The sequence below is a fragment of the Polyergus mexicanus genome, unplaced genomic scaffold (assembly GCF_030449975.1).
Source record: "Polyergus mexicanus isolate NDT 795.1 unplaced genomic scaffold, iyPolMexi1.0 SCAF_3, whole genome shotgun sequence".
Lineage (NCBI taxonomy): Eukaryota > Metazoa > Arthropoda > Insecta > Hymenoptera > Formicidae > Polyergus > Polyergus mexicanus.
The window spans coordinates 5,750,540-5,778,267 of NW_027223323.1; the positions used below are offsets into that span (position 1 = coordinate 5,750,540).

Consider the following 27,728-nt stretch of genomic DNA (forward strand, 5'->3'; position numbering starts at 1 on the left):
AATTATATTCATATAACACAATATGCAAAATGTGAGTAATTCATAAACTTAAGAAAAAATTAAAGATAACATTTTTATTCTTATTAACATTTTTTTTTCAAGCCACGATAATTTTTATTAACATTCCCGATTGCTGCATGCAAATTTTCCATTTATATATTATATATATATATATATTAATCAAAATATATATGTCAACGCTTATATTGCGAGCGAGAAGATTATAGCGATCATTTATTTATGCAAGATGAGATTAAAATTTCTCGACATTCGCGACATTCATCGTAAAAATGAAAAATATTTCAAATCGGAATATCGATTGAATGTTCCCGATATTGCGTGCGGGCATCGGTTGGTCTCCTTGGATGGCATTTACTTAATGCTACCTTTCCCATGTTCATTATCCTTCGCTCGCCGCTATTTCCGAGAATCTTTGTGATCTTCAATTGCAGTCTATCCCTCATCCTTCCGCGAATTGTGTAACAAATCGACGCTTGGCGTCACATCGCATCGTTCTATCGGATCTCATCTTTTCACGTTTCGCGGGATAATGCGAAAAGACCAGCAATAAACGTAGTACTTTTCGTCAGCCCGAATAAAAAAAATTTGAAAGATATACATACATATATCGCGCATACACGTTGAATAAATGTCTCTTAAAACGTAACAATTATAAGCTTGAAAATTAAACGGAAAAATTCATGACACCACCATGGCTAACACCTTTTCGCGGGATATCGAAATAAGACGAATATATCGAATTGTCGATATATTATTAACATTGTTAATTTATATAAAATATAAATGTTTAATATACATTCGTGCTTTCGTTGTAAAATGAAAGCACGAGATAGGAGAGCCGCGGTACAACTTACAATACATCATCCATATTTGCATCGATTTATCGCGGACTACAGTAAGCCACTGTACTCTCTCCCTTTCTCTCTTTTCTCTTTCTCTCGCAATCAAATTCCACCGCAGTACTCGAGGGTTGATAATAAAGAAACCGATGGATGTAAGACGGTACCCTCGTTATCATGTTCGTTACGAACATAAACCAAATGTAATAGGTGTCACATGTGCCTATTATCTTACGCATGATTGTTGTACGAAACTACTTTTTCCATAAGTAGCTAATTTTACCCTCCCACGCATCGAAACTTCCTTCTCGCTCCAGAGCCTTTCTCATCGAGCGCGATGCATCGAGACTCGCCCTTTCTCGTTTCGATCGTCGCGGCGACTTTGATGGGCTATCGTACTCGTATCGTACTCATTTTGTCTCTGTTACTCGGCCTCGTTTGCATATCTTTGGTCGCGTTGAGTGGGATTTTGAGCCGCGCGCCAAGAAGCCGCTCCGAGCTCAATCCGTCTCTCTTTCTCTCTTACACAGAACATAATCGGCCGCGGTCGCTCTCGACTCTCGCTCATCGCGGCGGGTGACGACGGCGCGGCGGCTCGATGCGGCAGTGCCGCGTGCGGCTTGCGCTTGCGGCACCTCTCGCTTTCACTCGCCGTTCGCCGCGTGGTTGTGCGAAGAGGAGGCTATCGCGACTCACGACTCACGACGGTGTTCGCGACGGGCCTTCAGGCCTCAGGCCTCAGTATCCGCCGGAGAGTTGTTGGAGTTACGCGTTGCTTCTCCGTGTTATTCGCGCGACATCGCGACCAGTGTAACATCTGACAGAGAATAAAAATCTAAGTGAGCGCGAACGCAAGATTTTCCATCCAATTACACCTTCGTACCACCGCGCCAAAAGCGCGCCAGCAAAAAGCCAGAGAGACGAGGGAGACCGTATTGTGCGCGGGAAAAAGCACGCGATTTTAAGAGCGGAGACGCACAGAACAAGTTGGAAAGTTGACAGAAATGGTGACGGTTAATTGGCTCAGGTAAGATTAAATCGTTCATCGAATTTGAATTATTCTCAAAAATAAAAATTCTCTCTCTCTCCCTCTCGAGTATTAATCTTTTTTAAAATTTCCATTGATTATTGCAAACTTGAACATCTTGCGATGAAATTCAATTTAAAATTTATTCCAATTGCAAATGAGAAAATTACACAGTTATTCTTTTTTTTTCGAAAAAAAAAAAAAATATTGTTCTTTCACCGGAAGAGAAGACTAACATTAGCGGAGTCGACGGTTACGTCGAAGATGATTAGTATGAGTTAACGCTTGTCAGGATGTTCCAAAGTAACGCGTAAAAGTAACTTTCTCTAATAGTCAAATGGTATTTCTTTCTCTTTCTCTTTCTCTCTCTCTCTTTCCCTCACATCATCCACTTGTATTAGATGAATTAGAATTAGAGAGCTCGTTATCAATTTCGACAAGTACAGTTTTTCTACTCAATTAAATTCACATTGTTTCAATATTTGTAATTAGCTCGAAAATAAGAAAAAAAAGGTTTATGCATGTTGTAGTAGAGATAAATTTAATTAAATTCCTCGTTGTCCCTGTTGCGCTAAAAAAAGAACCAGTGTAAGAGAAGCGAACGGAAGATAACACCCGCATACGCAAGCTTCAATCGTTTAAAGTTTAAATAACAAAATGATATATAACTTTGTTTCATAATTTCTATTGAATATTTATCGATACTTCTGTTTAATCCTCCATTTATTATAGATAACAACTAGAAAATCTCATTTTCATCCGACAAGTTTTTCTCGAATACTAATTTTCCGGTTAAACATTTACATTCAACGTACGATCATATGCTACGATCATTCGTTTATTAATAAATTCTATGATAAACAACTATAAAATTGTAATGCAATCACGTAACTCTTTTACTGATAAAGACCCGTTATTTATTATCAACTAATTTGAGGACACTAATTTATTATATTTTATGCTTAGAGAAGGAGGGGGGAGGGGGGAGGGGGGGAGGGAAGAAGGGAGAGAAACCACACTTATATAATTGTATTAATATATAATGTTTAAAATATATATATATATATATTTCTTTTTGTATGTCTATGTATATGTATGTGCATATATGTATCAGAAGGCTAAGAATACTTTATATCTCATCAAAGTTTTATTAAATATGGCAAGATATAAAAATCGCTGAATTAAAGTTGAAACTCTACTCGAGCGTATATCGAGAAGAGATACAAGTAGTGCAAGTCACCAATTAATCAGACGCGCTCGTCTGTATCGTCTGTATCATTAAACATTATCTCACATTTAGCCAATTGTCTGTTTTTTATCTCACATTTAGCCAATTGTCTGTTTTCGACTAAAACGATTCTATAGTTTACACGATCTTGAGCATCTAAAATTTCAAGAGTCCGAAATTTATGAGGATTTAGGATGTAGACAAAATCGCTAATATTTAGAAGATTTAAATGTTTAATTATTTAAATGAGGATTATAAAAGCGGCGTAATTAATTGCCGTATTCTAAAGTGATAATATTATAGTTTCGACATTCTACGACCCGGAGATCTCAGAATTCGAGGGTTCAAGGACCTGAGGGTTCTAAAACTTTCAATTTGAGAATTTTGGGATGTAAACAACGTAAATCCTCAAAATATAGAAATTTTTGAGTATCAGAACTAAATGCCATCTATGTTTGATGAAAATTAAAATATAAGATTCTCTTTTTTAGATTGGAATTTAGATTTTCTATACCTGTGTTTTCAAATGTATGACATGTCTAATGGTTGTTTCAATAATTGTGCTTGAAGTAAAGAAATTTAATTATATATGTATTTGTATATGTATTTGTGAACGTTTGTGTACAATTGTACATTGTACACGTGTACACATTGTAGTGTTGTATCTGCGGCGAACCGTATATCGTCGAGCATAATTAAACCGGATAAGTTATAGCCTGACGGTAAATCTTTCAACCGTGTAATCACAGAATCGACGCTTTTACGCTCTGGTAGCGCAAATACATCAGGATATTCTCTTCATTATTTCCATTGCAGAGACACGATGTATAGAAAAATATTCACACCTTTTTCTTGTATTATTGTTCAAAGAGCCCGGATATTTCACGATCAGAGAATAAAGCGTTCCATTTTACATTTTTGCCTAAAATATAACATTAATTAGGCTATATTTTATATATGATATTATTTTTTATATAATATATTTTGTACGTGGTGTTTTGTTATATACATATATACTCTTTCAAAGAAATTTGTTGCCATTTCCTCTTTAAAAAAATAATTCGTATGTATAAATGTAACTGATTAAATAATCAAAAATATGTCGCAGAATAATAAAGGGTTGAGTAAAACTGTTTTTACAAGAAAGGTGATTTTTCATGATATATACGTAGCTTGTTATCTTTGGAAGCTCGATCGCTTCTTATCATAGAAAATTATATTATTACAGATAGAAAGTTACAATCTCTCGCTCGAGATCGTTATTATCGTTATTTTTATCGCGACCGCAGCTATAAATGTAACTGTTACTTCCATGCGGAATCTCGTATGGTGGCTAGTAACGACACTTTATTGCATAAATAGCATTAAGTATTATTTGCCACAAAGTTCCATTCCTTGCGGTCTAAGAGAGGGAAGACTCTCTTTTTTACTGCATCGCTAGTACAATATAAATCATGCTCTATCGGCTAATGTAAAATTCAAAAAAAGAATCTTAGACACGCAATCTTACGTGTTAACGGGTACGTTAATGTTTCTCCTATATAGTAGCAAACTTACTATTATGTATACCGAGAGAGCAGAGAGTAAGATTTGTACATACCTTTCCACGCGTGAAAATTGAATGAGAAAGCATTATAAAAATTATGAAACATAATTTTTCTTCTCTGATTACTTTGTACTATATTAGTAATATTGTATTTCTTGTAATAAATTATTGAACATAATTGCTATAAATAATAAATATACATGTATATTTTTTAAATCTACTAAATATGTTTATAAATTTAAAATTGATATAAATTTTCTCGGAATAAATTTATTTAGTAATAAAGCGTGTACAGTAATTATTTATATATAATTTATAATTTAGGTTTTGTTTATAAGCTTGATTTTTAATTTTATTATTTGTAACAAGAGGACTCGCTAAAAGGCTATACGGAGGCATGTCGTTTATATATATATGTAAGCGTCACGCGAGTTATGCACTTTCTCTCTTTCCTGAGACTACCGCGGTGATGAGTTCCTTACTCCCTCCATAGAACATTACAATTTCATCTATATATTTTTATATAGGATAAATCTCACGAAAAAAAAAGTTGTGCGGAAAGCAAACAACACTATTCGCTTGCGCTATCGTTACTCTTCGATATTAATACATTCGTTTTCTCATTTAGATTGCCGGATAGTGTACGAGTTATTAAACACAGACGTAATAATATTGTCTACGCTAATATAAGAACGAATTTAAATAAAGCGAGTTTTTTTTTTTTTTTTTTTTTTTAAGAGAATTCACTTTAATGCCGCCTCAATGATGCATCAGTCATCATTTATCAAATCACTTGATTGTAATTCAAGACAGAAATATGTATATGTATAATTTGCAATTTTGTTTCAATTTAATTATTCATTTAGTATTTAGTTGGTAAAAATTCAATAGTGCAATATCATTCTGTAATACGAGCGTTCTTTTTTGCGTTAATTGTTTAATCAGAAAGATACAGATTCTGTAATAATCCTCTTTTCGTCACCTTCCCCGGCACAAGTCGCGCGCATTTACGCAATCGTAGGCATTTGCAAAGTTCTCGACCAATTGGCGAGATGTAATCGCGCGCGTGCGGCTCCTTTCTAAAATATAAGGAAGAAGCAGCCAGAAACTGAAGTCAGAGATTCACTTTTCACCTAACGGCATTTTTATTTTGTAGAGAGTAAAACTTTGCGCATACGCGCGCCGAATATCGTCGTAAATCAATGTTTTATTATCGGTTCTCGGGTTGGTCCTCGCTCGACGATTCGTGATCCGTCGTCATTCGTTTATAAATCGCGTTCTCGTTGATCGGGATGAAAGTCCGTACCATGTATGAATTTCGAAAGTTTCTCCCCATTCCCGTATCGAAATTGAATACGGATATTTTTGCGACCGTAAAAAAGGTGCGGACATGTTTTATTAATTACCAAATGAGGCCGATTGTACGTCGATCGTGAGATAAAAAAATCACGAGCAATTGCAATGTTCGCTTTCGCACATGCATATATGCTACATACACAATACAGCATTCTCAGTGATAAATTTATCTTTCGAGATATTCTATGCACAGTTTCTTTTTTTCTCAGCTCTTCTTTATACTATATAAATGCATAAATTAGAAATATATTTAAAGATGTAATATCTATTTTAACACTTATAAAATGTGAGTTAAAATATAATATATAATAAAATTATATATATCATGTTAAATATAAAGAGAAATTTTACTTTATACGGAATTAAAATAATTATCATCTATGATATATGTATAATCGAACAATGTGAAATTCATGCGTGAGCGTGCAAGCGCGCAAGTATACATTATTATTCGCTTATATACGCGACATCGATGATTCGGAGCAAGCAAAATTGAAAAGATATATAAACAAAGCCACACCTGATATGTCGCTATTAGTATCATCGTTCTGCACAGGAGCAAGGGCAGCGTCTTGCCTTTCTGTTGCATTAACCTATCACGATCTGGGTTAAAAGTCGTTTATCGCATATATAAACACCGTTACAAATCATAGGTCACTGTTATTGCACTGCCGGTATCAAGCATTAAGTCGATCATTAACGTAGCTCCTCAACCTATTGCGCTTTGTAAAACATTTTGTAACATTGTTAATCGCAATGATTTTTTTTTAGATATACGTCACTGATATATATATATATATATAATACAATAGAAATCGAATAAACTATTAAGATAACTATTCGTTATCTTAATAGTTTATTCGACTTCTATTGTTACTGATATATGTACATACATATATACATACATACATACATACATACATACATACATACATAAAACAATAGAAGTCGAATAAACTATTAAGATAACGAATAGTTGGGTAAAGTTTTCTGTATAGAAAAATGAATTCAGATTGAACAATTATATGTTTATAAGGATATAACTATTTGTCAAATTAATTTTAAAGATTAAAGATTAGCGATCCTCACTTTAGAGTTTAACACAGCACAAATGTGCTGTGTTGTTATGTTGTAATGGAGTTTATGTTAAAGATCTCTGCAAATATTTGAAATATTTAACTTAACTGTCATTCGTGAGGAGACAGATCCGAGAATGTATCAATTTAAAAAAAAAATCTTGAATCGTGACACCAATCTAATTTAAATATACGTAAATTGAGAATATTGATCTACATCGACTAACATCAATTATATGATTATTATTGAATATTATAAAATATTATTATTAATTTTTCATTGGATATGTAAAAAGCGATATTATATAATATAATAATTTATGATTACGCATACAAATGAATTATTTTCTTTTCACGATTGTTCTATAATTTATATTTCTATAATTATAACATATACACATATACACATATTGATAAATCTGTTGATATACAATGAAAGTTCTCGATTGATTCGTTACATATAATTTGAAGTTTACTCACAAATTATGAAATTTAATAAATTATTATTTTCGTCATGTAACAGCATCTATCTTCTAGTTTTAACGTGCAGGTGTGAGATTTTTGTCACATTAAGATTAATCATTCGATTAAACATCCCTTCGATATGCGAGGCGACGCAACACGACGCGAATGCGTTCTCCAACGCATTGCGAAGCTACAGCAGGATTTATGCGTCGATCACGCGCGATAACAAAAGAACATAAGTAGCGAATCGCGATGAAGAAGGAGACTGTCGCGGACTTTTGCGTACGGCAAGTCATTAGATCATTGTTACGTTCGACCGATTATCGCGGTGTATGCGGCAAACGTAATCGCGACTATAACGATGACACGGCGATGAAGTCAAGGAGAGCGACTTTTCGCTTTACGATTCTCATTTTTTCCGATTCCTTAATTAAGCTTCCGGACGTGGTATATGACAATAGTCGTATATAGTAGGGAATTTTGTTGGCATGTAATACTTTATTTCTCTTTTCTTCATTTTGCACGCAAATTAGCTTAATCGTCAATAAAAAGCTATGTATGTATATAGCTATAGATCGTTAAGCTATATTTAATTCAATTAATCTTTCAGAATTTACACGCGCAGATTTTTATCATTGTCAGATTATTATTATTGTCAGTCATCGTCTTTCGCGTGGGTACATCGATGAAAATATAACTCGGAAAATTATATACGTCGAAAAATATTTTTAAAAGTATTATTTGATTTTATTTATATAAATATAGAAGAATTACGCTATTATGTTGCGATAACTGAATGTTCGTTTGTTTGTTTGTATAACTTTGTATTACGCATTCTGCATTTTCGATATATTTACAATACATTTGCATCTCCATCAACGAGTATGTTGTAACGAATAAAGTCTAATGATAGCGGGACATAAAAGAGGGGAGCGGAATATACAATAAATGATTTGATGATTTGTTTTATTAATTTTGTAATAGGCGATAATTGTCACTTACCGACATTGTCAAAAGCGAAAATTTAGACGATATTATAAATTAATTATAAATGACAATTCAGATTACACAATTATTCTCGTGTAATCGATCATTGTAATGTAATAAACGAAGATTTATCTTATATTCCCCCGTACCTTTATCGTTAAATGTTATTTATCGCACATTTATCAACAGCCCCACTCAACTAACAGAATATAGGAATCATTTTTATTCGAAGAAACGGAATTTTCTATTCTCTATTTCATTGAGTTTGATTGAGTTTTGTATATTTTAATATCGGAGTATCGCAATGTAACGTATGTATAATATCGTGATAAAATATAGGCATATAAGAGAGACGATCTTGGTCGTGCAAAAAGAGACTTATATATCATGTATCGTGTATTTGTATCAGCTTGTAAGCAGCGGTTTCTTTTCTCATCGGGGGGGGGGGGGGGGGCAAACGTGACGCTAGAACGAATCTCTTCTTAGGCGAATGTCCTATAAGCACTTTCACTCGCGTATACTTCCTCGAGAATGTCGTTGTTATCCGTTATTTATCGTCTCTCCGGAGGAATTTAAAACTATTATATTCATTCATGACAATTTGTTTTATTTTTATCGAGCGTATCGGCTAACACGTAAATATACTTGAGTTTTTCTATATTCTTTTCGATAAAAACAAAAAATGCATCTGATATAACTGATACGTTATCGACATTTTCTTTTTCTCATCTGAATAAAGATAATAACATAAAAAAATTTATAAAAATCATTTACTTATAAAGATTACTTACGCAAGAAGAGATGCGCATTTTATTATTTTTTCTTATAAACATTTTCTACTTAGAGCGCTGAAATATTATATATAATTATAATATTTGTGTGTGTGTGTGTGTGTGTGTGTGTGTGTGTGTGTGTGTGTGTGTGTGTGTGTTGTGTATGATGATGTTTGTCACAAAATCTAACAAAATTATATTGATTTTATATATTAGTATATTGATTTATTATATTATAAAATATTAGTATTATTATAATAATATTATTTAAAAAATAATATTTATAGAAAAAAATTTTATATTTATATATACATACCGGATAATATTTTACATATACGTTCTTTCATTTCTTTTTTTATATATATTAATATTTGTGAGCTCAGAAACGGTATATTTATATAGCAAACATAGCTGAAATGGAAAAATTATTATATAGATCTGCTAATATAAGTGTGAGATTTAACTTGATTCGATGATACTCGAGCTTTCGGCACAACAGGTATCCCTTGGAGCGATATTTTTCGGAGACATGACCGCCGCCGCCCGAAGCGCGAGATCTCGAGGACGCGTATACGTATCGGATCCTCGAGAAAGATTTCTCCAGTTTCCGTTGACCCACTGACACTGAATTATCGCTGTGTATATGTGCGTGCGCGTGTGCGTCTTGCGATCGCAGCTTCACGCGCCTCGCGCCACGTAGCGAGAGGTAATCTGTCTGTATCTGTTTTTATATCTCGCGGAAAGATAATTTCGCGTATCTTGTATACGATAATCCATTATTGGACACAAAATATACGAACAAGTGACGACAATATGACAATTTCATACGAAAAAGTAAATCGAAAAATTGTAACATTTAAAAAAAGTTTTAATATTTTTTTTTTCCGTACAGGTTTATCAAATAAATCAACTTAAATTAATATAAAATCAAATTATAATGTAGTTTACATTAAATACACAATATTTTGTTATTTAATTATTTTCAAAATTACGCATCGTTCATGTAGCTCTCGTTTATTAATCTATCGCTTTTGTTACTAATGTTATTTCGTTTGCAAATTTTCAAGATATTTTATACATTTGTAAATTATTTATATAGTAAACGTACGCGTTTCAAATAAGAGAACAAGAGGAAAAAGTATTTGATATAGCCAGTGGCAGTGGCTACTCTCTCTTGGCTTTACACCGGCTATAAGCACGCGGACATCGAAAGAAGGAAGCGTGCGCGAATAAGTATTGTACCTTATTGTTAGTCTGGCATTCGGGAAATTCGAGATGGTTCCTGTAATCGCATTTATATATACAATATTTTTCTTCAAGTATATTTGAAATGCGCACATATATACTTGTCGCTGCTTTACTCGAGCAGATAATATGTTTTTAGGAAAAAAAAAAAGGAAAAAAAATTGTTAAATGTTTCCCACATGAATGGATCGTTGATAATTTATCCAAGACTTAACTCGATTAAACTATATCTCTAAAAGACTGAACGTTTTATCTATATAAATCTGATATTTTTTTATGTATATATTGTTTAGATTCAATTTTAAATCATTGAATTTCATATTTACAAATATTTTATTGAGAGACTTCACTGACAATGAGTTAATTATTATTAATTTATATTAAGAACACAGATCGATTGTAAACACACGCACGCATATATTTCTTCTTCTTCTTCTTCTTCTTCTTCTTTTTTTTTAATGAAAATCGTTTGTGTGTGTATATATATATATAGAATATCATTTACATTATCATTTTTCATCATATTAGAGATGTTATTGCATTTTGTTTGATTTTAATTTCTGTGAAATGTATATGGAGTCAAAGGAATCACTTTGAGATTATTAAATACGTTGTTATATTTTTTATTTTAGTTTCTGTAAAATGTCTGATTGATTGAAGCAATTTAGAGTCGTATGTGTGAAAGTAAAGATCAACGTTTAGTGTGTAACAAGATCGAGACCTGAATTAAAGACCGGTCAAAGCGAGTAAACGGATTCTTGCGTTCGAGAACGCGGTAAATTCACTCGTGCTCGTGATCTTTCTTTTAGCTCTTTCGGAGAAAGTACATATAGCTACTTGCAAGTATTCGAAATGTCATACGTCGAACATTTTCGAGAATTTATTGGACAATTTTAACTTTTGATTAATGGTATTTATGTAGACTAATAGTAAAGACATCTATATTTACGCGTATTTTTATGTTTTAATATCTCTTTAGAAAGTTGAATTAATTTATTAACATCTTATTTAAATTTACTATTTATATTTTTTTTTACCGTCAATTTCAATAATGCGTATAACTTTTTGATGTCGTATTTAGTAATTTAGAAAATGCTTTAATCTCAATATCTAGATATGTATAAGTATAACTATATATATATATATATTTCAAAATATGTAACGTATTTTTGAAAAAAAAAAAAAAAAAAAAAAAGTATTTACATTATTTTATTTTGTTGTATTTATTAATAATTATCTTTATAAATTTGAATGTGTGAAATAAAAGAACGATGCGATCTTTATTTTGGTTTCAGAAGCAGCCTAGTACTGCTGTGTACACTGATCATTGTGATACCAGCAATATTATCGCCAGTCAACCAATTCGATATTTCTGGTAAGCGCGTTTTATCGCAAAAAAAAAAGAAAAAGACAGCGTTGCGCTAATACATACATTACTTATCCATTTTATGTGCCTTTTTTAGCACGATGACATTAATTTTTTGCAGCTTGATTTCATAAATTCACGTTAATCTTTACGCAATGTTTGTATTGTAATTCATTTCAATATCTCAACGATAGTTGCGGTGAATGTATACTTAAGAGTATCGCATACAGTATGCGATACTCTTAAAAAAATATACAATTTATTGAATATATTTTGAATGAAATAATTCAAGTAGAGTGTCTTTAAACCTTTGCCCCTCTAAGCATCAGATCCTCCTTCATACGTACTTTTACGAACATTAACGTGTCACGAGTGTAATAATTAAAAATAGAATATTCTCTAAAAGACATACGCATGTACGTTTCTTTCCGTGTAATTAATTTAAAAAATTTTTTTAGTTTACTTTATATTTGTGTGCAAAAATTAAATATATTAACGCCGAAATATATTAAAATATTTGACGGAATAATAAATGAAATAAAATAATATATGCTTCATATACATGTATAAGAATATATTATTTCAGTAAAGAAATGTATGTAAGAAAACAAAATTGATTACATAGTACCATGTTACGTATTTTTGACATTTTCGTAAATTAATGACATCATTTTTTAACAGGAACGTTGATCATTATTTTGATGAAAAAAACATGTTGCTGATTAATCTCGTAGCTGTAATTATCAGAAATTATTTCCTTTTTATTCTTTCTAAAATGTCTCTACGTATTAAATTGATTTGAAATGAAATTGATTTCTTATCTTTTATTCGCGTAACCTTATCTCGCCACGTGCACGCACTCGTTTGGCAATCAATGACATTAATTTTCATTTCGAAGTAATATGTACTTGTAAAATGTATGTCAAGGATTTTTTTATTTTTAATTCTGTTGTTTCAAATGCAGAGGTGAAAATACACGCTATTACAAACTTTTATCCCCATAAGTTTTTTTTTTTTTTTTTTTTTTTTGTAAAAGAAATAATTACGCCATTGAGATGGTATTTTAATAACCTTAGCTTGTGAAATATATTATTATGTGAAGAATCAAATTTATATATAAATTATACATATAAATTGTATGCTGTAATTATGCATGATATAATTATTACATTTCAAAATGTAAACAATTTTACATGCTCGATAACAATATGTATAACGCAAATTTTATAATTCTGATAATTTTCTATACATTTTATACATGTAAATTAAAAAGACGTGATAACAATTCGTGTAACAATTTGTATACTTTTGTTTGTTTTGTACAGAGTATGTCTACGGAATAGATCATGATTTACAAGCGAGAGCACGTTCGGCCATCGAAGCGGAGAGATTCATCTATCGATTGTAAGTTATTCTGTATTTCTCTCTCAAAGAGATATTTAGAAGGAGATCCTTGTGCAAGCATTAAAGTTCATTAAAAATGCATCAGAGTGAAAAGAAAATCCATATATTCTCAAGTCATGTTGTACGATTAACAACGTAATACGATCTGGTTCATGTTACTTTCACAAAATTTCACAAATTTCGTGATCTTTATATAATTTATTTATTTCAATAAGATTCACGATAGAAGGAATTCCGAAGGTCGCAGCAAGCGCCGCCGAATGTATAATGATTGGACGGAGAAAGAATAAAAAGGATGCCATTGTAAGCCATTGTAAGATCAGACAGATCTCTCTCGACCGTTTATATTGAATGAGAAATTGATTTTCCGATGGGCAAAAAAGAGATGTGTCTTCTAACCGGATATAATTTCTCTATTATTTATACAAGACACCATTTTTTGGGAATAAAGATTACAAAAATTTCTATTTCTAATACCGCGATATCAATTTTTTTTTTCTCCGAATCTCTATAATTTGTAAACAAACAACATTTGTAATTTAAATAGAATATAATTTATATTAACGCAACACAACCGCTTTATAAAGAGTTTATTTTAAATCCTATATAAGTATATAATGAAAGAAGAGAAAAATATTGTAAGCTCGATATTTTCTACGATTAATTGAGAAAGCAGTCCAGTTTCCATTTATTTATTTTAAAATAATTCCATGTTGCAAAGGAAAGAAAAACTCGTATATCAGCAGCTCCATCAACTTTTTTAAACTCGACAAAACGGGTTTCTCGATAGTTGTCGCACGCGCTGCAATGGGTTGGCGACATTATTGCAATGGATTGACAGAATGACGATGGTACACGTGGTCACGGTACAGGACAGGGTATACCGCAATGTCTATACGTACGTACACGCAAGCCTCCTCTTGCGACCGGCAGCCTTCTCGAGGTCGAGGAAAGGGAACACCGCCGGCGATGTGGTTGTACGAGAAATCTTCCTCGTGACTGAAATGCCGACGCTGATCGGTACCTTTCCTCGACCATGAAAGTAAAAGCGTGCGCCGAGCGCGAGAAAAAGAGGGAAATGGAGCAGGAAGAATGGGACGAGTGGGACTGCTGCGTTCTTCCATATCGAACGGGAGAGAGTGTACAGATTCTAACGAATGATCCCCAAGAGGAAGACAAATTTATTGTGTGTTTTACACTGCCGTGACAAATTTTCTTAATAATTATATGGACAGGAAAAAAAGATTTATTATATTTTTGATATATTTTTGACAGAGCACTGCGACGATAGCGATTAAGAAAAAAGGACAGAGAAGCAAAAGAAAGAAGGGAAAAAAGAAAAGAGGAAGTGAAAAAAAACGGAGAAAAAGATATGTTATAAAAAAAAGTGAAATGTATAATAGATGATAGAAATATATACATTAACCGAATAATATCCGTCACTTCTTATCATGGGAGCTTATATTGTATATACCATACTTATATGGATTTCCTATGATGTTATCGTTCAATCGATCGATTATATCGTTTGATTATTTATTCAGAAATTGCTTAAACGCGATTTTATTTTCTTTCTAGACGCGCAAATAGAATACAGCCAGTAAACACGGCCTGTAGAATTCGATCGGAAAGGCCATGCCCGCCAAACAAGTACAGAACACCTTCCGGTGCTTGCAATAACGTGAGACATCCTGCTTGGGGTGCCCGAGGTTCTCCGTTCCTCAAATTATTACCATCGGCGTATTCGAATGGTAAGGAAAACACAGAGCATTCTGCTTAAAATAAATAAAATGTTAAATACAATATTTTTCGAATAATTTTTTTCGCGCGCGCGCGCGCGCTCTATATTATATTCTTTATTTTTAAATATATTATATAAGAATTTATTTTTTATGCATATGTGTGTGGAATCTCTAATCTTTATTCTATATAATAATGATAGTAATAATTTATGCAATGAATAGTTAATATAGTTATATTCGTTTAAATAGTCAAATATTAATTTCCGGTGTTTGGATTTTTAATTCGAGAACACGATCGTTAAAGATGATTAATAATCGAGTTTCTGTAATATAAATTAAGTGACAATAAACAGAAGTAGATGATTATTTAACTTCAACTGATTTAAACAATAATCGATTGATTTCAAGGAAATAAAGTATGTAAATAAATACGATATTTTTCAATCATAGAGCTAATTGTCGGTCTAATACTAATACATTCGAAGCTTACTAATGACGTATCGCAAGGCACACCGATAATTACTCGGTCTTTTAACGCGGCCTTCCTCTAAAGCTGCAACATCAATTTGCATCAACAAATTTTTAAACTCTCAAAGTTTCTTTTCATCCTCGAATGACAGTTAATTAATATTTACAAGGCATCTGTTCATAGTATTATTGTGTGCCTCTAGTATTCTTATTTACAACACAGAGTTCTCTGCGATTATTATATCATGAGAGATTTATATCAAAATAAATATTAAGATACGTAAATTGTGCGCATGTATGTATATTTGTGTTAGATGTAAATTAATACATAACAATTATGTATATATAACGATACATTCCTTCAAAGATTTTCATTTCTCATGATAATTAATTCAATGTTTATCAGATCGGTCCATAAAGGCCCATTGTAATATCGCCAAAGTATTCCGGCGAGCACACGGCGTAACTTCGGTCTCGAGAATGGAAAGTGAAAATTGGAACGCGCGCGTGCTAGCTCAACGTTGCGCGAGAGCGAGCCTAGATCCATTTCGACGAGCTCGTTGGCACAGCCGACACGAGCGTTCGGGTCTTAGAAAATGCGGATTAGCATGCGGGAAGGCGCGCGCGTGTGCTCGGAGGCCCGTTGAAATAGAGAGTTCCGCGAATAGGAAGCACTCGCGTCTACATTAATTGCGACATCGGTGCGCGAACGCTTGCGAATACTATCAAATAATAGAGGTTTCCACTTGCGATCCGCGATTCTATACACCGGCCCGTGCGTTACGTACTTGCGCCGCGTAACGCTCTTTCTCTCTCTCCCACTTTTATTTTTTCCCGAAAAAAGGTCTCTTTCATTTCAATGATTTCTTTCTTTAGCTATGCCATAGGCTTCTTTACCGCGGTACGAATATCGATTTGTTGCGCTGTCGATCTCTCTCTCTCTCTCTCGTGTTCTAATTCTTGTTTCCGCGATATTTGTCTTATAATTTTATTATATCCTCTATCGCTATCCTCCTCTATCCACAATCATTTACATATATTTACTTTTAGAATATGGCATATTTATTATCTTTTATACGCATAACAAATTTAGAAATAAGCATCAAAAAAACTAATTTCTTTTAGAGAGAATATCATGAATTATCCCAAGTCCAATTAATTCGATCTCTGGTAATTTTCGGTATGTTGTTGCGATAATTCAGCCAAAACTAACGATTCAAATTCTTGAATTATTCTGGATCAGAATTTCAGCGATATCTAACTGCATATAGAAGAAGAGAGAAAGGCAGGCAACTGGTGCCCAGAAAAAGAATCCAAACGAAAATATAAAAGTGAGGAGACCGAAGAAAGCGACTGTGGTCTATCTTCTCGGTGATAGCTGCCAAACGGTACCTTTCAACGCTGACCCTAAAATACCTCAATGGTCATTGAACGTCTTTCTGTAAATTTTCATTACGTTTTTACGCTAGAGTGATCATCCGAGAAAATGGGTCTTGTCATGTATTACCGGAGGAAAAATTATCTTGCGTATTCTAAAAAGAATCAGTCGCATAATATATAAATATATATTCTTTTTACAATATCTAGGATAACTTCTATTCTAAATTAATCATTTATGTATAAATAATACAAAAATCAGGTTATTATAAAGTAAAGTTGAGAATTTTCGACTAATACTCGGCTATTATGCCGCTATTTGAACACGCGAGAATAATCACTTGTATGTGTACTTTATATTTACGACAAACTATTTTGTATTACAATGTACAACTCTCTCTGTCTCTCTTTCTTTCTCTCTCACGACATGATGCTCGCGTAAAAGGTACGGAAATACTACGGTAATCTTACAATGATAAAGAAAAAAAATTCCCAAGTTTGTGTGTGTTTGTAAACACACGACACGCGTCTTTTAAATATGTGCGAATTGCCATTAATAGAAAAAAGAGAACGCGACCTATTAAAACAGTTTTTTTCTTTTTTTCAACGTTTGCAAATACAATATTTTTTCCCGTTTGCGAAATAGGCAAATCTTTCTCTAATGAGAGCGAGAAGAGCAAAAAAACACATCTGTTTATATCGTAAATAGCTGTCATCGATCGTCGTCTTCACCGATCCGCGAGCAAGAACGAAGAACGAAACGTTTTCGAGTCGCGCGCATGACGAATGAAAGAACCGCGTCGATTGTGTAGGAAGAAACTGCGGCACTGTGTAACACTTACTGCGTGATCATTAAAGAGCGACGCCTGTGCGTAACCATGACACAGAATTTTGACATACATTGTACTTTTCGAGACCCCACAAAGAGCCGCCTTCTCGTCGGTAGCATTCGCATGAATCATTGTGCTCGCGCTCGCATACAAAACGCGTACGAAACATCATCAATTTTGTATAATTTTATCAATCAGTTTTATTAGAATATTTATTTAAAAAATTGTACTTTTTCACAATTATTTGTGATTATTGAGGGAAAAATTTAGATTTTAAAGTTTTTTAGACGTAACAATTATCCAAACCTAGTTTGCTTTAATTTTTCCTTTTCCTTTTTCGCTTAATATGAATATTGTAATATCTAATAATGTATTTAACTCATATTAATATCGTTTATTCTTGAGTACTAATTTGATTTTTCAATCTCTATTTAATTTCTATCAATAGATACAAAAGAAATTTAAAAAAGAGATGTTGAATTTAGGTATTATATATATATATATATATATTTTAATAATACACCAAGCATTAATAACGTAATGTTTTTACAAAAAATGAATAATAATAAATTTCTCGTTTACATTTTTATATTAGGCATCTCGAGACCACGTCAATCTGTCGGCAGTCATAGCCTACCTACATCGAGCGACATCATCTCCAGTGTCTTGACGTCCGTTCCAGAGATAGGAAGTCACGAAGGTCTGACTAGTCTGTCTGCAGTTTGGTCGGAGCTGGTACTGCAAGATATCGCTGCTACAGTGCACTCGCTAGGTCCCGAAGATGAATGTTGTACGGGCGAGCAGCGCCATCCGGAGTGCTACGAGATGCGCGACGAGAAATCTGGTTGCAAACGCTATTGGCGATCGATACCGAGTTTGACGGTGTACGACTGTCAATTCGAGACGAGAGAGCAGATGAATGGCGTTTCGGCGTATCTGGATGGTTCTGGCATCTACGGCGTCAACGATGACAAGTTGCATTTGTTGAGAACGTATGAGAATGGCAAGGTTGATTCGAGCGCCTGCGAACTATGTAATCAAACCGATCGAGATGCGCTTCACCTGCTGCATCAGATTCTCCTGCGCGAGCATAATCGCGTAGCGGAGAAACTAGCGGAGGTGAACGTGCATTGGGACGACTCGAAAGTGTTTCTGGAGGCGCGTCGCATCGTCGTTGCGCAGCTGCAACACGTCACCTTCAACGAATACATACCGGCGATATTGAGGGAAGCTGCGCTGGTCGAACCAGAGCTTAGACCGCTCGCGAACGGTTTTTATGCCGGTTACTCGTCGTCCAACAAGGCAGGCACGTATCACGCGGTGGCTCTAACAGCTCTAACTGCTCTCGCGTGGACGCGTGCCGACAAGAAAGGCAGCATCGAAGATCATGTAACTGCGTCGGCCAATCGTGTTGGTTTCGCAGCTGCATTGGATGCGGCTGTTTGGTCCGTGCATGCGGCGCGAGATCACGGAGTATCTGGATATGTCAAATTTCTGACTCATTGTTTGGGAGAGAACATTAAGGTAAGCTTGATGACAAAATTAAATTTTTCCATTAGCGTTATTATCTTTTTCTTTTCTTTTCTTTTTAATTTTATATTTAATTTTTGATTAAACCTTTAGTTAATCACAGGTGAAAAATTAACAGTCTTATTCCGATTTTTTTTTTTTTTTTTAACTTTCTCTAAATATTCTTCTTAAATCTAATAAAATTTAATACATTCGCATTTTCAGTTATTTTTCATCAATGAATTTATAAAATATAGAAAATAATTTGAAAAGATTAATTTTGAGCAAAATGTTATCTCCATAAAAATTATGTAATTATTTGAAAATTCGCTTCTGCACAGATCGAAAATTTCACAAATCTGGCGCGAGTAATGCGATTCGAGCACGCGCAGCTGCTGAGCCGGATCTACATGAATCTAGAAGACGTGGATCTTATTGTGGGTGGAATCCTGGAAACTCCAGTCACTGGTGCCGCGGTCGGTCCAACGTTTGAATGTCTTCTTAAGAAGCAGTTCGTGACGATAAGAAATTCTGATCGCTTCTGGTACGAGAACGATATTCCGCCGTCAGGATTGACAGCGACGCAACTGACCGAGATTAGGAAGGTGTCTCTTGCTGGTATTCTATGCGCGAATACGGATATTCGCAGGATACAGCCAAGAGTGTTTATCCGGCAAGATCCATATCTGAACAGCAAAATCAATTGTGAACAATACGAATCGTTGAGTATCGCGGCGTGGATGGAGGAGCCATTGCCACTTCCTGCGATGCAGCACAACTCGGTAGGCACGAGCACATACGAACCGACGCGATCCGTGCCCGAGATTAATCCAGAAGTGCTTGCTGCAGCGGTGAAGAGAGCGGAGGAAAAGTTGATTAAGCGTAAGCAGCTAGAATACAATGCTTGGCTAGAGCAGAAAGTCGTCGATCCGAAATCGGCTGCCGGAACCGCGGCCAGCTTTTCCAAGGCTAACAAAGACGCTTTGCTACTCGCTAATTCGTCCATCATATACGAATTGGCCACGAACGAAATTCTGCACAGCGTGCACGATCTTCAACGCAAGAAGCGCCAGGTCTTCGACAATACGGAGAATGTCCTGGGATTTCCCAATGCAAATGAATTCTCCGATTTGCTGCAAAACGTCGACATTTCCGGCTTTCTGAATCATCATCACAAACCTACCAATCACGAGGAGGTGCAGTGTCCCGTAGACGACTCTCCATGCGATCCTACTACGCCCTACCGGACTTTATCAGGTCATTGCAACAATCTGCGTAATCCCAGTCTCGGTAAATCATTGACGACCTTTGCTCGTCTATTGCCACCCGCTTACGAGGATGGCGTTTCTAAACCAAGAAGCACTTCCGTTACCGGCGCACCGCTACCGAATCCCCGGGTAATCTCCACCGTAATTCATCCCGACATCTCAAATCTGCACAATCGCTACACGTTGATGGTGATGCAGTTTGCGCAGTTTTTAGATCATGATATAACAATGACACCTATACACAAGGGCTTTCAAGAATCGATTCCCAGCTGTCGATCATGTGATTCGCCACGTACCGTTCATCCCGAATGCAGTCCGTTTCCAGTGCCGCCGGGCGATCACTTCTATCCCACGGTGAATGTTTCATCGGGCGCACGTATGTGTTTCCCATCGATGAGATCACTGCCGGGCCAGCAGCATCTGGGACCGCGCGAACAAGTGAATCAGAATACCGGTTTCCTAGACGCGTCAGTGGTTTACGGCGAGAACTCGTGTATCTGTAATATTCTACGCGGTTTCAATGGCCGTATGAACATCACGGCGAATACGAGACGCGGTAGGGACCTGCTGCCACAATCAGCGACGCATCCGGAATGCAAAGCTCGATCGGGATACTGCTTCATCGGCGGTGACGGTCGCGCTTCGGAGCAGCCGGCATTGGCTGTCATGCACACTATGTGGGTGCGTGAACACAATCGCGTGATGGAGGGCCTGCGGCAGGTAAATTTCCTCTCTCTTTCTTTTTACCAATATTTATCGGGACTTGACAAATAAGAAGAATCAATACTCATATACACATATTGTTTGTACTTTTTATATATATTGCGTATTGCGCAGATAATATGCGAATATATTCCCAATCTAGATAACGCAAAAAATAAAATTAAATTAAAAAAAAAATGTGTATATATATATATATAATAAACTGTATATTGTAAATTGTTTATTTTTTTTTCTAAACTAATATTATATAATATTTATTAAACACAGGTGAATCTTCACTGGGACGGGGAAAAGTTGTTCCAGGAGACGCGACGCATCATTAGTGCTATGCTGCAACATATCACATACAATGAGTTTCTGCCGAGGATCCTCGGCTGGAATGCCGTTAGCTTGTATGGTCTCAAGTTGCTGCCTCAAGGTTACTATAAAGAATACTCGCCTACTTGCAATCCCAGTGTGCTCAATGAATTCGCCACTGCGGCCTTCCGGATCGGCCATTCGTTGCTACGGCCGCACTTACCGCGTATGGACCGCAACTATCAGAACATTGATCCGCCCATTTTATTACGCGATGGATTTTTCAATCCAGACATGCTTTACCAGGAGAATATGATAGACGAGATGATATGCGGCTTAATGGCCACACCGATGGAAACGTTAGATCAATTCATCACCGGCGAGGTAACCAATCATCTGTTTGAGCAACATGGTATACCGCATTCCGGCGTGGATCTGATAGCCCTGAATATTCACCGCGCCCGCGATCACGGTTTACCGTCGTATAATCACTATAGAGCGCTCTGTAATCTGAAGAAGGCAACCACGTTTGAGGATTTGTCCAGGGAAATGGCGCCGGAAGTGATAGCTCGTATGAAGCGCATATATGCCTCCGTAGACGACATTGATCTATTCCCAGGTGGTATGAGTGAGCGACCACTTCAAGGCGGCTTAGTCGGGCCCACCTTCGCATGTATCATCGCCATTCAGTTCAGACAATCGAGGAAATGCGATCGTTTTTGGTATGAGACCGATGATCCAAATATCCGCTTCACTGAGCATCAGTTGGCAGAAATCCGCAAAACCACCCTGTCCAAGGTGATGTGCGAGAACATGGACCATCAAATGGATATGCAAAGGGCGGCGTTCGATCTACCCAGTAATTTTTTGAACCCGCGTGTACCCTGTAGCTCCATGCCCCATATGGATTTTTCCGCCTGGCGGGAAACCAGACATGGCTGTCAAATTGGTGGGAGAAACGTCGCTGTTGGCGAATCTGGTTTTCCCACACCTTGCACCAGTTGCGTTTGCACTGCCGAAGGCGTAAGTATATTGCCCGGATAAAAAGAAATGTATACAAATTTGTTTATTTCAAATTTCAATAATCGACAAGCGAGAAAATAGCCGTTTACATTCATAATAATAAAACACGAAATGAAAGCTCCTTTTTCGCGAACGCAGGATGTCGAATAATGATTGATAGTAGGAGGAGAGCCAATAAGAGTCAAAATCGCGCATACCGATACCAAAAGTCAATAATTCATGTCAATAATATATGTATATGCATATATATATATATATATATATATATGTGTGTGTGTGTGTGTGTGTGTGTGTGTGTGTGTGTGTGTGTGTGTGTGTGTGTGATTGCTCGTTAAATGTGTTTTTTTTTTAACGAGATATCTGAGGGTTTAATCATCATCCTAATCGTTAACGAGATAAGAACTAAAACAGAACCTTAAAAAGGGATACAGATCTTTTTCTCATGTTTCAGACGCAATGTGCCTCGCTGAGGGTTACGGATTGCAACCAACTTTTACGAGAAGCTTCTCGAGAAGCGATCTTGCGCGACGACGTATGTACCGCTCAATGCGGTTTCGTTCTAGCAGCCACGGAGACTACCGCAAGGCTACAGCAATTTACCACGTCCAGTAGCCCTGGTTTTCCCGGTTTTCCGCCGCATACGAACAACTTGAGAAGTTCGCCGACGCCGGCTTCATTCAACGGTTTTAAACTGCCCGATCTTTCGCAGTTTATTGGTTGAGTCAAAAGAGATGGGAAGACTTAAAACTCGTCGTAATTAGTTTACTGATTATTGTATTGTACGCAAAAAACACACTGCCTCTTTCCTTTAAGAGATTGTACGACAATGCGATCCCAAAATATAACCAGTCGGTCGTGCTCAAGCTCAATACTACAAAGAAAAGAAAAACTTAAATACAAGGGGAGAGGGGAAAAAGAGAAAGAGAGAGAGAGAGAGAGGGAAGGAGCGAGTGAGCACGTCTTGAACGTAACGCGAGAAATTTATCGGAAGATAAAGGACAAAGTACCTGCCGGAATGTAAATATAGACGATAAGACGCAAGTATTTAATTTAGAAAGTGGAGAAAAATGAGATCGCATCGTCGAAAAACAAAAGAGAGCGGGAAGACATACAAACGTACGGAATATGGAACTTTTCAAACGAAGAATAATGCGTTAATTAACCGTATAAACGAGCAATGAACAAGAAGGACGATTCGCAATAAATTATCGTGTAATATATTGTGGTAATGTTATCGCGAAAACTAGAGTCAAAAAGGTACATATCGGACATATCGGATGGTCGTGTAATGTTATGTAACATGCACACGTGCGGCACGTGTCGGCACCGCTTGACATATTTTGATATAGATGAAATCGGCAATAAAATCGAAAATAGAAAATGAAAAACATTCGTTTTGAACTTGTCTTTTTTTCTCTCGTTACATCTCTATCTAATTTTGTATTATAATAATGTGAAATGTATAATGTTAATAAATGTTAATATTTCTTTTTTTCGTCGTTTTCCTTATAATATAAATAGCGTGATACAAATATCGTGCGCGCGTGTGCCTTCACGGATCATAAAGTTTAGTCTTTTAGACTACTAGTCTGAAATAAAACCCAAGTTCGGTGAAGGCCGACGACTATTTCCTAAAAAGATGCGTTATTTACAGAGTATTCATAGGGCATAAACAATGACCCATAAAAAAATATTTAACATGTTTCATTTTCACAAGAGATCCATCCACTCGGCCAATTTTCGTCCAACTGATCTCTTTATGAACTTTTGAAAAATGTTGGGAGATTTTCTCGCTTCTGTGAGGTTTCACAATTTAATTGGCAGGAACTTCTTGCTTATTATTAACCATGGCGGCGTTTTCTTGTATCGCAGGCGTCTGTTCTATGCAACGCCAAAGTCCATAGGTTTTGCCAACTATCGTCTGCCATAATCTCAAAGTACCATCCTCGGATCCACTGGCATACAATTCACCGTCCGGTGAAAAGCGTACACAGTGCACAGGTCCAAAGTGTCCCTTGAATGATTCTAAGAGCATGAATTTTATTATATACAATTAAATTTATCATTTTATTAATAAGAATTGTAAAATTTAAAAACGTGACAAATCTCACCTAATTCTGCACCTGTATTATAGTCAAACTTGTACATTTTAAAGTCTTCCCCACCACAAACAAACATATTACAATCCGGATGCAAGCTGGCACTATTAACTTGAGTCGGAACCATAAATTCTTTTATCTTAGTTAATCTGATAAAGAAATTTAAATATAAAAAAAATTGTGTTTATACGAGAAGATGTATCATTAATTTTCATTATTATGACAATGTCAATAGATGATGACAATAAAGAATGAACAATTTAATATCGTTGTTTGTACAATAAAGAAAAAAATATACATACTCTTTACTATTCCAGAAGGTAACAATATTAGAGTGAGTTGTAGTAATAATGCTACCATCCTTAGATACCTCCATGGAACTTGGAATTGCAGGGAAATCTAATCTCTTAATTTCTTGCCCACTATTTCTGTCCCATACTCTCAATGTCTTATCATCTGCGCAAGTAATTAAGGCAGAGTTATTATCGAAGAAAGTGACATGCCTAATACCACTTGTGTGACCTGAAAATATCTTTTGAAGAAACAAGAATTATATTTCAAGCGTTAATAATTTTAACGCTGTTACTAGGTTGTACTGTGACATTATTTACTTGTGGAGCTGCTTCTGGTTTATTAAGATCATAAATGCGTATGAGCTTTTCATAAGAGCCAGTACATAGATGATTGGAATCTGTACTAAAGTTGACTGATTTAACGATATGTTTGTGCTGAAAAGAATGGATTTCCTCTCCCTTAATTGCATCCCAGACTTTAGCATTGAAATCGGCTGCACCAGTTGCAGCTCGAGTAGCCTGTGGATTTAACGCTACACCCCATACTGCCCCTTTGTGTCCTACGAATGTACCAATCCAATCTCCAGTGTCACCTTGTCGCAACATAGGACTGCCATCTAGAAAAAATTCATGCTCAAAACTATATATATATATATATTTTATAGAAAAAAGAAAATCTTAATCCTTAAAACCTTATCCTTTTTAAAACATTTTCTATAGAATAGAATATATTCACAACATGACGTAAATATCATTAAAAATTAAAACATATATTTGCAAAATTTATTTTTGTTAGATATTAAATTTTATAAGGATAAGGTTTTAAGGATTAAGATATTTTTTTTTTTTGTTACTTTTAATTCGTATTTCTCTTTTTTTCGTATTTTGTAAATATAATTATCATCTTGTGTAATAGGTAATGCTATAATACAAATTACTTATGTAGGGAAACCTTTTGGTCAATCCCAATCGAGGTGTACAGTCATCGTCGAATACGTCGCTAGTGGCATGATTGATTACGTTTACAGTATCAACACAGCAAATAATCTCGTACGTGCTATTTGATCTTGAAATATATATCAAATTTCCTTCGAGTTGATATTGCGCGAAGAGGTAGGGAGGGAGGGAGGGAGGGAGGTAGATAGGTAGGTAGGTGGTAGGTAGATAGGAATAAGAGAGCACGTCAAGAGCACGCGATATCTAACCTCGAAGTTACGGAGCCTTGGGCGGCCAGAAAGAATTGGGCCAAGGCGATCGAGAATCGAACATGCGAAAACGAAACGAATGAAAGGAATAAAAAAATCACGACAATGCACGATAGATCTTATACGAGTGACGATTCAATATTACCTTTGCATGCCGAAATGAGATAGTATCCGGACTCTGTGACATCGGAGAAGGCGAGATGAACCACGGGCCTCGTGTGTCCGCTACATGTTAGTGGTGTTTGTCGTAAATTGGCCATCGTAAATTGTTAATCGTTTCTTCTTTCCTCTCGCCGTCGTCGACGCGTTCGTCCACGACGGTATTTACGATGTTTGTACGACGAGCGACGAGCGAGCGAACGAACGAATGAATGAACGAACAGACGGATGGATGGACACGCCGGCGATACGCGCTGAAATGTCTCGAGCGGCCGCCGTGACTTTTAATTTCTCCGCATACACTCAACTACCGCTTGTGACCGTCGCAGTAAGCGTATGAAACTCGACTGACGGTGACGGGATACGAGATCGCGTTGTATCTGCTTGTATTCCGAATCACTGGTACCGATCGCCAATCGCCACGTACCACGTACCGGCAATCAAATTCAGAATGCTCGAGCCTCGAGCTTGAGACAGGAAGAGCGTCGTACGTGCGCGGCCGCGGCCGCGGCCTCGTGTTGTTGCTGTCCTCATCTTTCTTTTTTTTTTCTTCTGTCTGCGTCCATCTCTTTGTCTCAATGCTATTCTTTCTTTTCCTCAAGGCACCACGATCGTTATTTACTCGGGAAATAAGGAACGAGTAGTATGAGTTTGTCTCAATTTTTTTCCGTAAATATATCTTATGCGTGTGCAGGATTCAAAATTGACGACGTCTTCACACAATTGCAATCTTTAAGGGATATATATATATATATATATATATATATATATATATATATATATAAAGTGTGTATGTGTATGTGTATGTACATGCATAGATAGAAAGGGGGAAAAAGAGAGATATTTTATATAGAATATATATATATATATATATATAAAGTGTGTATGTGTATGTGTATGTACATGCATAGATAGAAAGGGGGAAAAAGAGAGATATTTTATATAGAATATATATATATATATATATAAAGTATGTATGTGTATGTGTATGTACATGCATAGATAGAAAGGGGGAAAAAGAGAGATATTTTATATAGAATATATATATATATATATATATATATATATAATAAAGATATTATTTTTATTTATTCGCGATTATATAGGTGAACCAATTAGAATCAGAATGCAATACAATTGTATAGATATTTGTAACAACAATTAAGATGAAAGAGCAATGAAGAAACAATCTTCATTTATCTCATTCTTTTAGACGAAAGAATTGCTCTTGTAATTTAATTAAAGAATTGTCATTGTTGAGCACACAATGCAAAAAAAAAAAAAAATAAAAAAATAAAGAAAAAAACGCTGAACGCCGTTTAAATTGCCAACATAATCAAAGAAGCAAATGAGCGGATATCTGAAAATAATAACATGTGCGTTACGCGTATAATAACGTGTT

The 27,728-nt window shown here is 35.5% G+C and overlaps 2 protein-coding genes across 2 annotated transcripts; one reads left to right on the plus strand and one right to left on the minus strand.

The window, feature by feature from the left end:
• The first annotated feature begins 1,522 nt into the window (after window positions 1-1,522).
• On the plus strand, window positions 1,523-24,060 carry LOC138945087 (uncharacterized). The gene is made up of 8 exons (XM_070316305.1): window positions 1,523-1,887; window positions 11,859-11,938; window positions 13,255-13,333; window positions 14,912-15,084; window positions 18,346-19,274; window positions 19,601-21,247; window positions 21,518-22,570; window positions 23,022-24,060. Exons 1-8 carry the CDS (start codon window positions 1,865-1,867, stop codon window positions 23,289-23,291), a joined length of 4,254 nt encoding a protein of 1,417 aa, XP_070172406.1. The 5' UTR covers window positions 1,523-1,864; the 3' UTR covers window positions 23,292-24,060.
• On the minus strand, window positions 24,055-26,809 carry Wmd (serine-threonine kinase receptor-associated protein wmd). Its single transcript, XM_070316306.1, has 5 exons — window positions 26,313-26,809; window positions 25,281-25,579; window positions 24,972-25,201; window positions 24,682-24,818; window positions 24,055-24,595 (listed from the first exon to the last, which is right to left on the minus strand). The coding sequence occupies exons 1-5, from the start codon at window positions 26,425-26,427 to the stop codon at window positions 24,384-24,386; spliced, it is 993 nt and encodes a 330-aa protein (XP_070172407.1). The 5' UTR covers window positions 26,428-26,809; the 3' UTR covers window positions 24,055-24,383.
• Window positions 26,810-27,728: the final 919 nt, after the last annotated feature.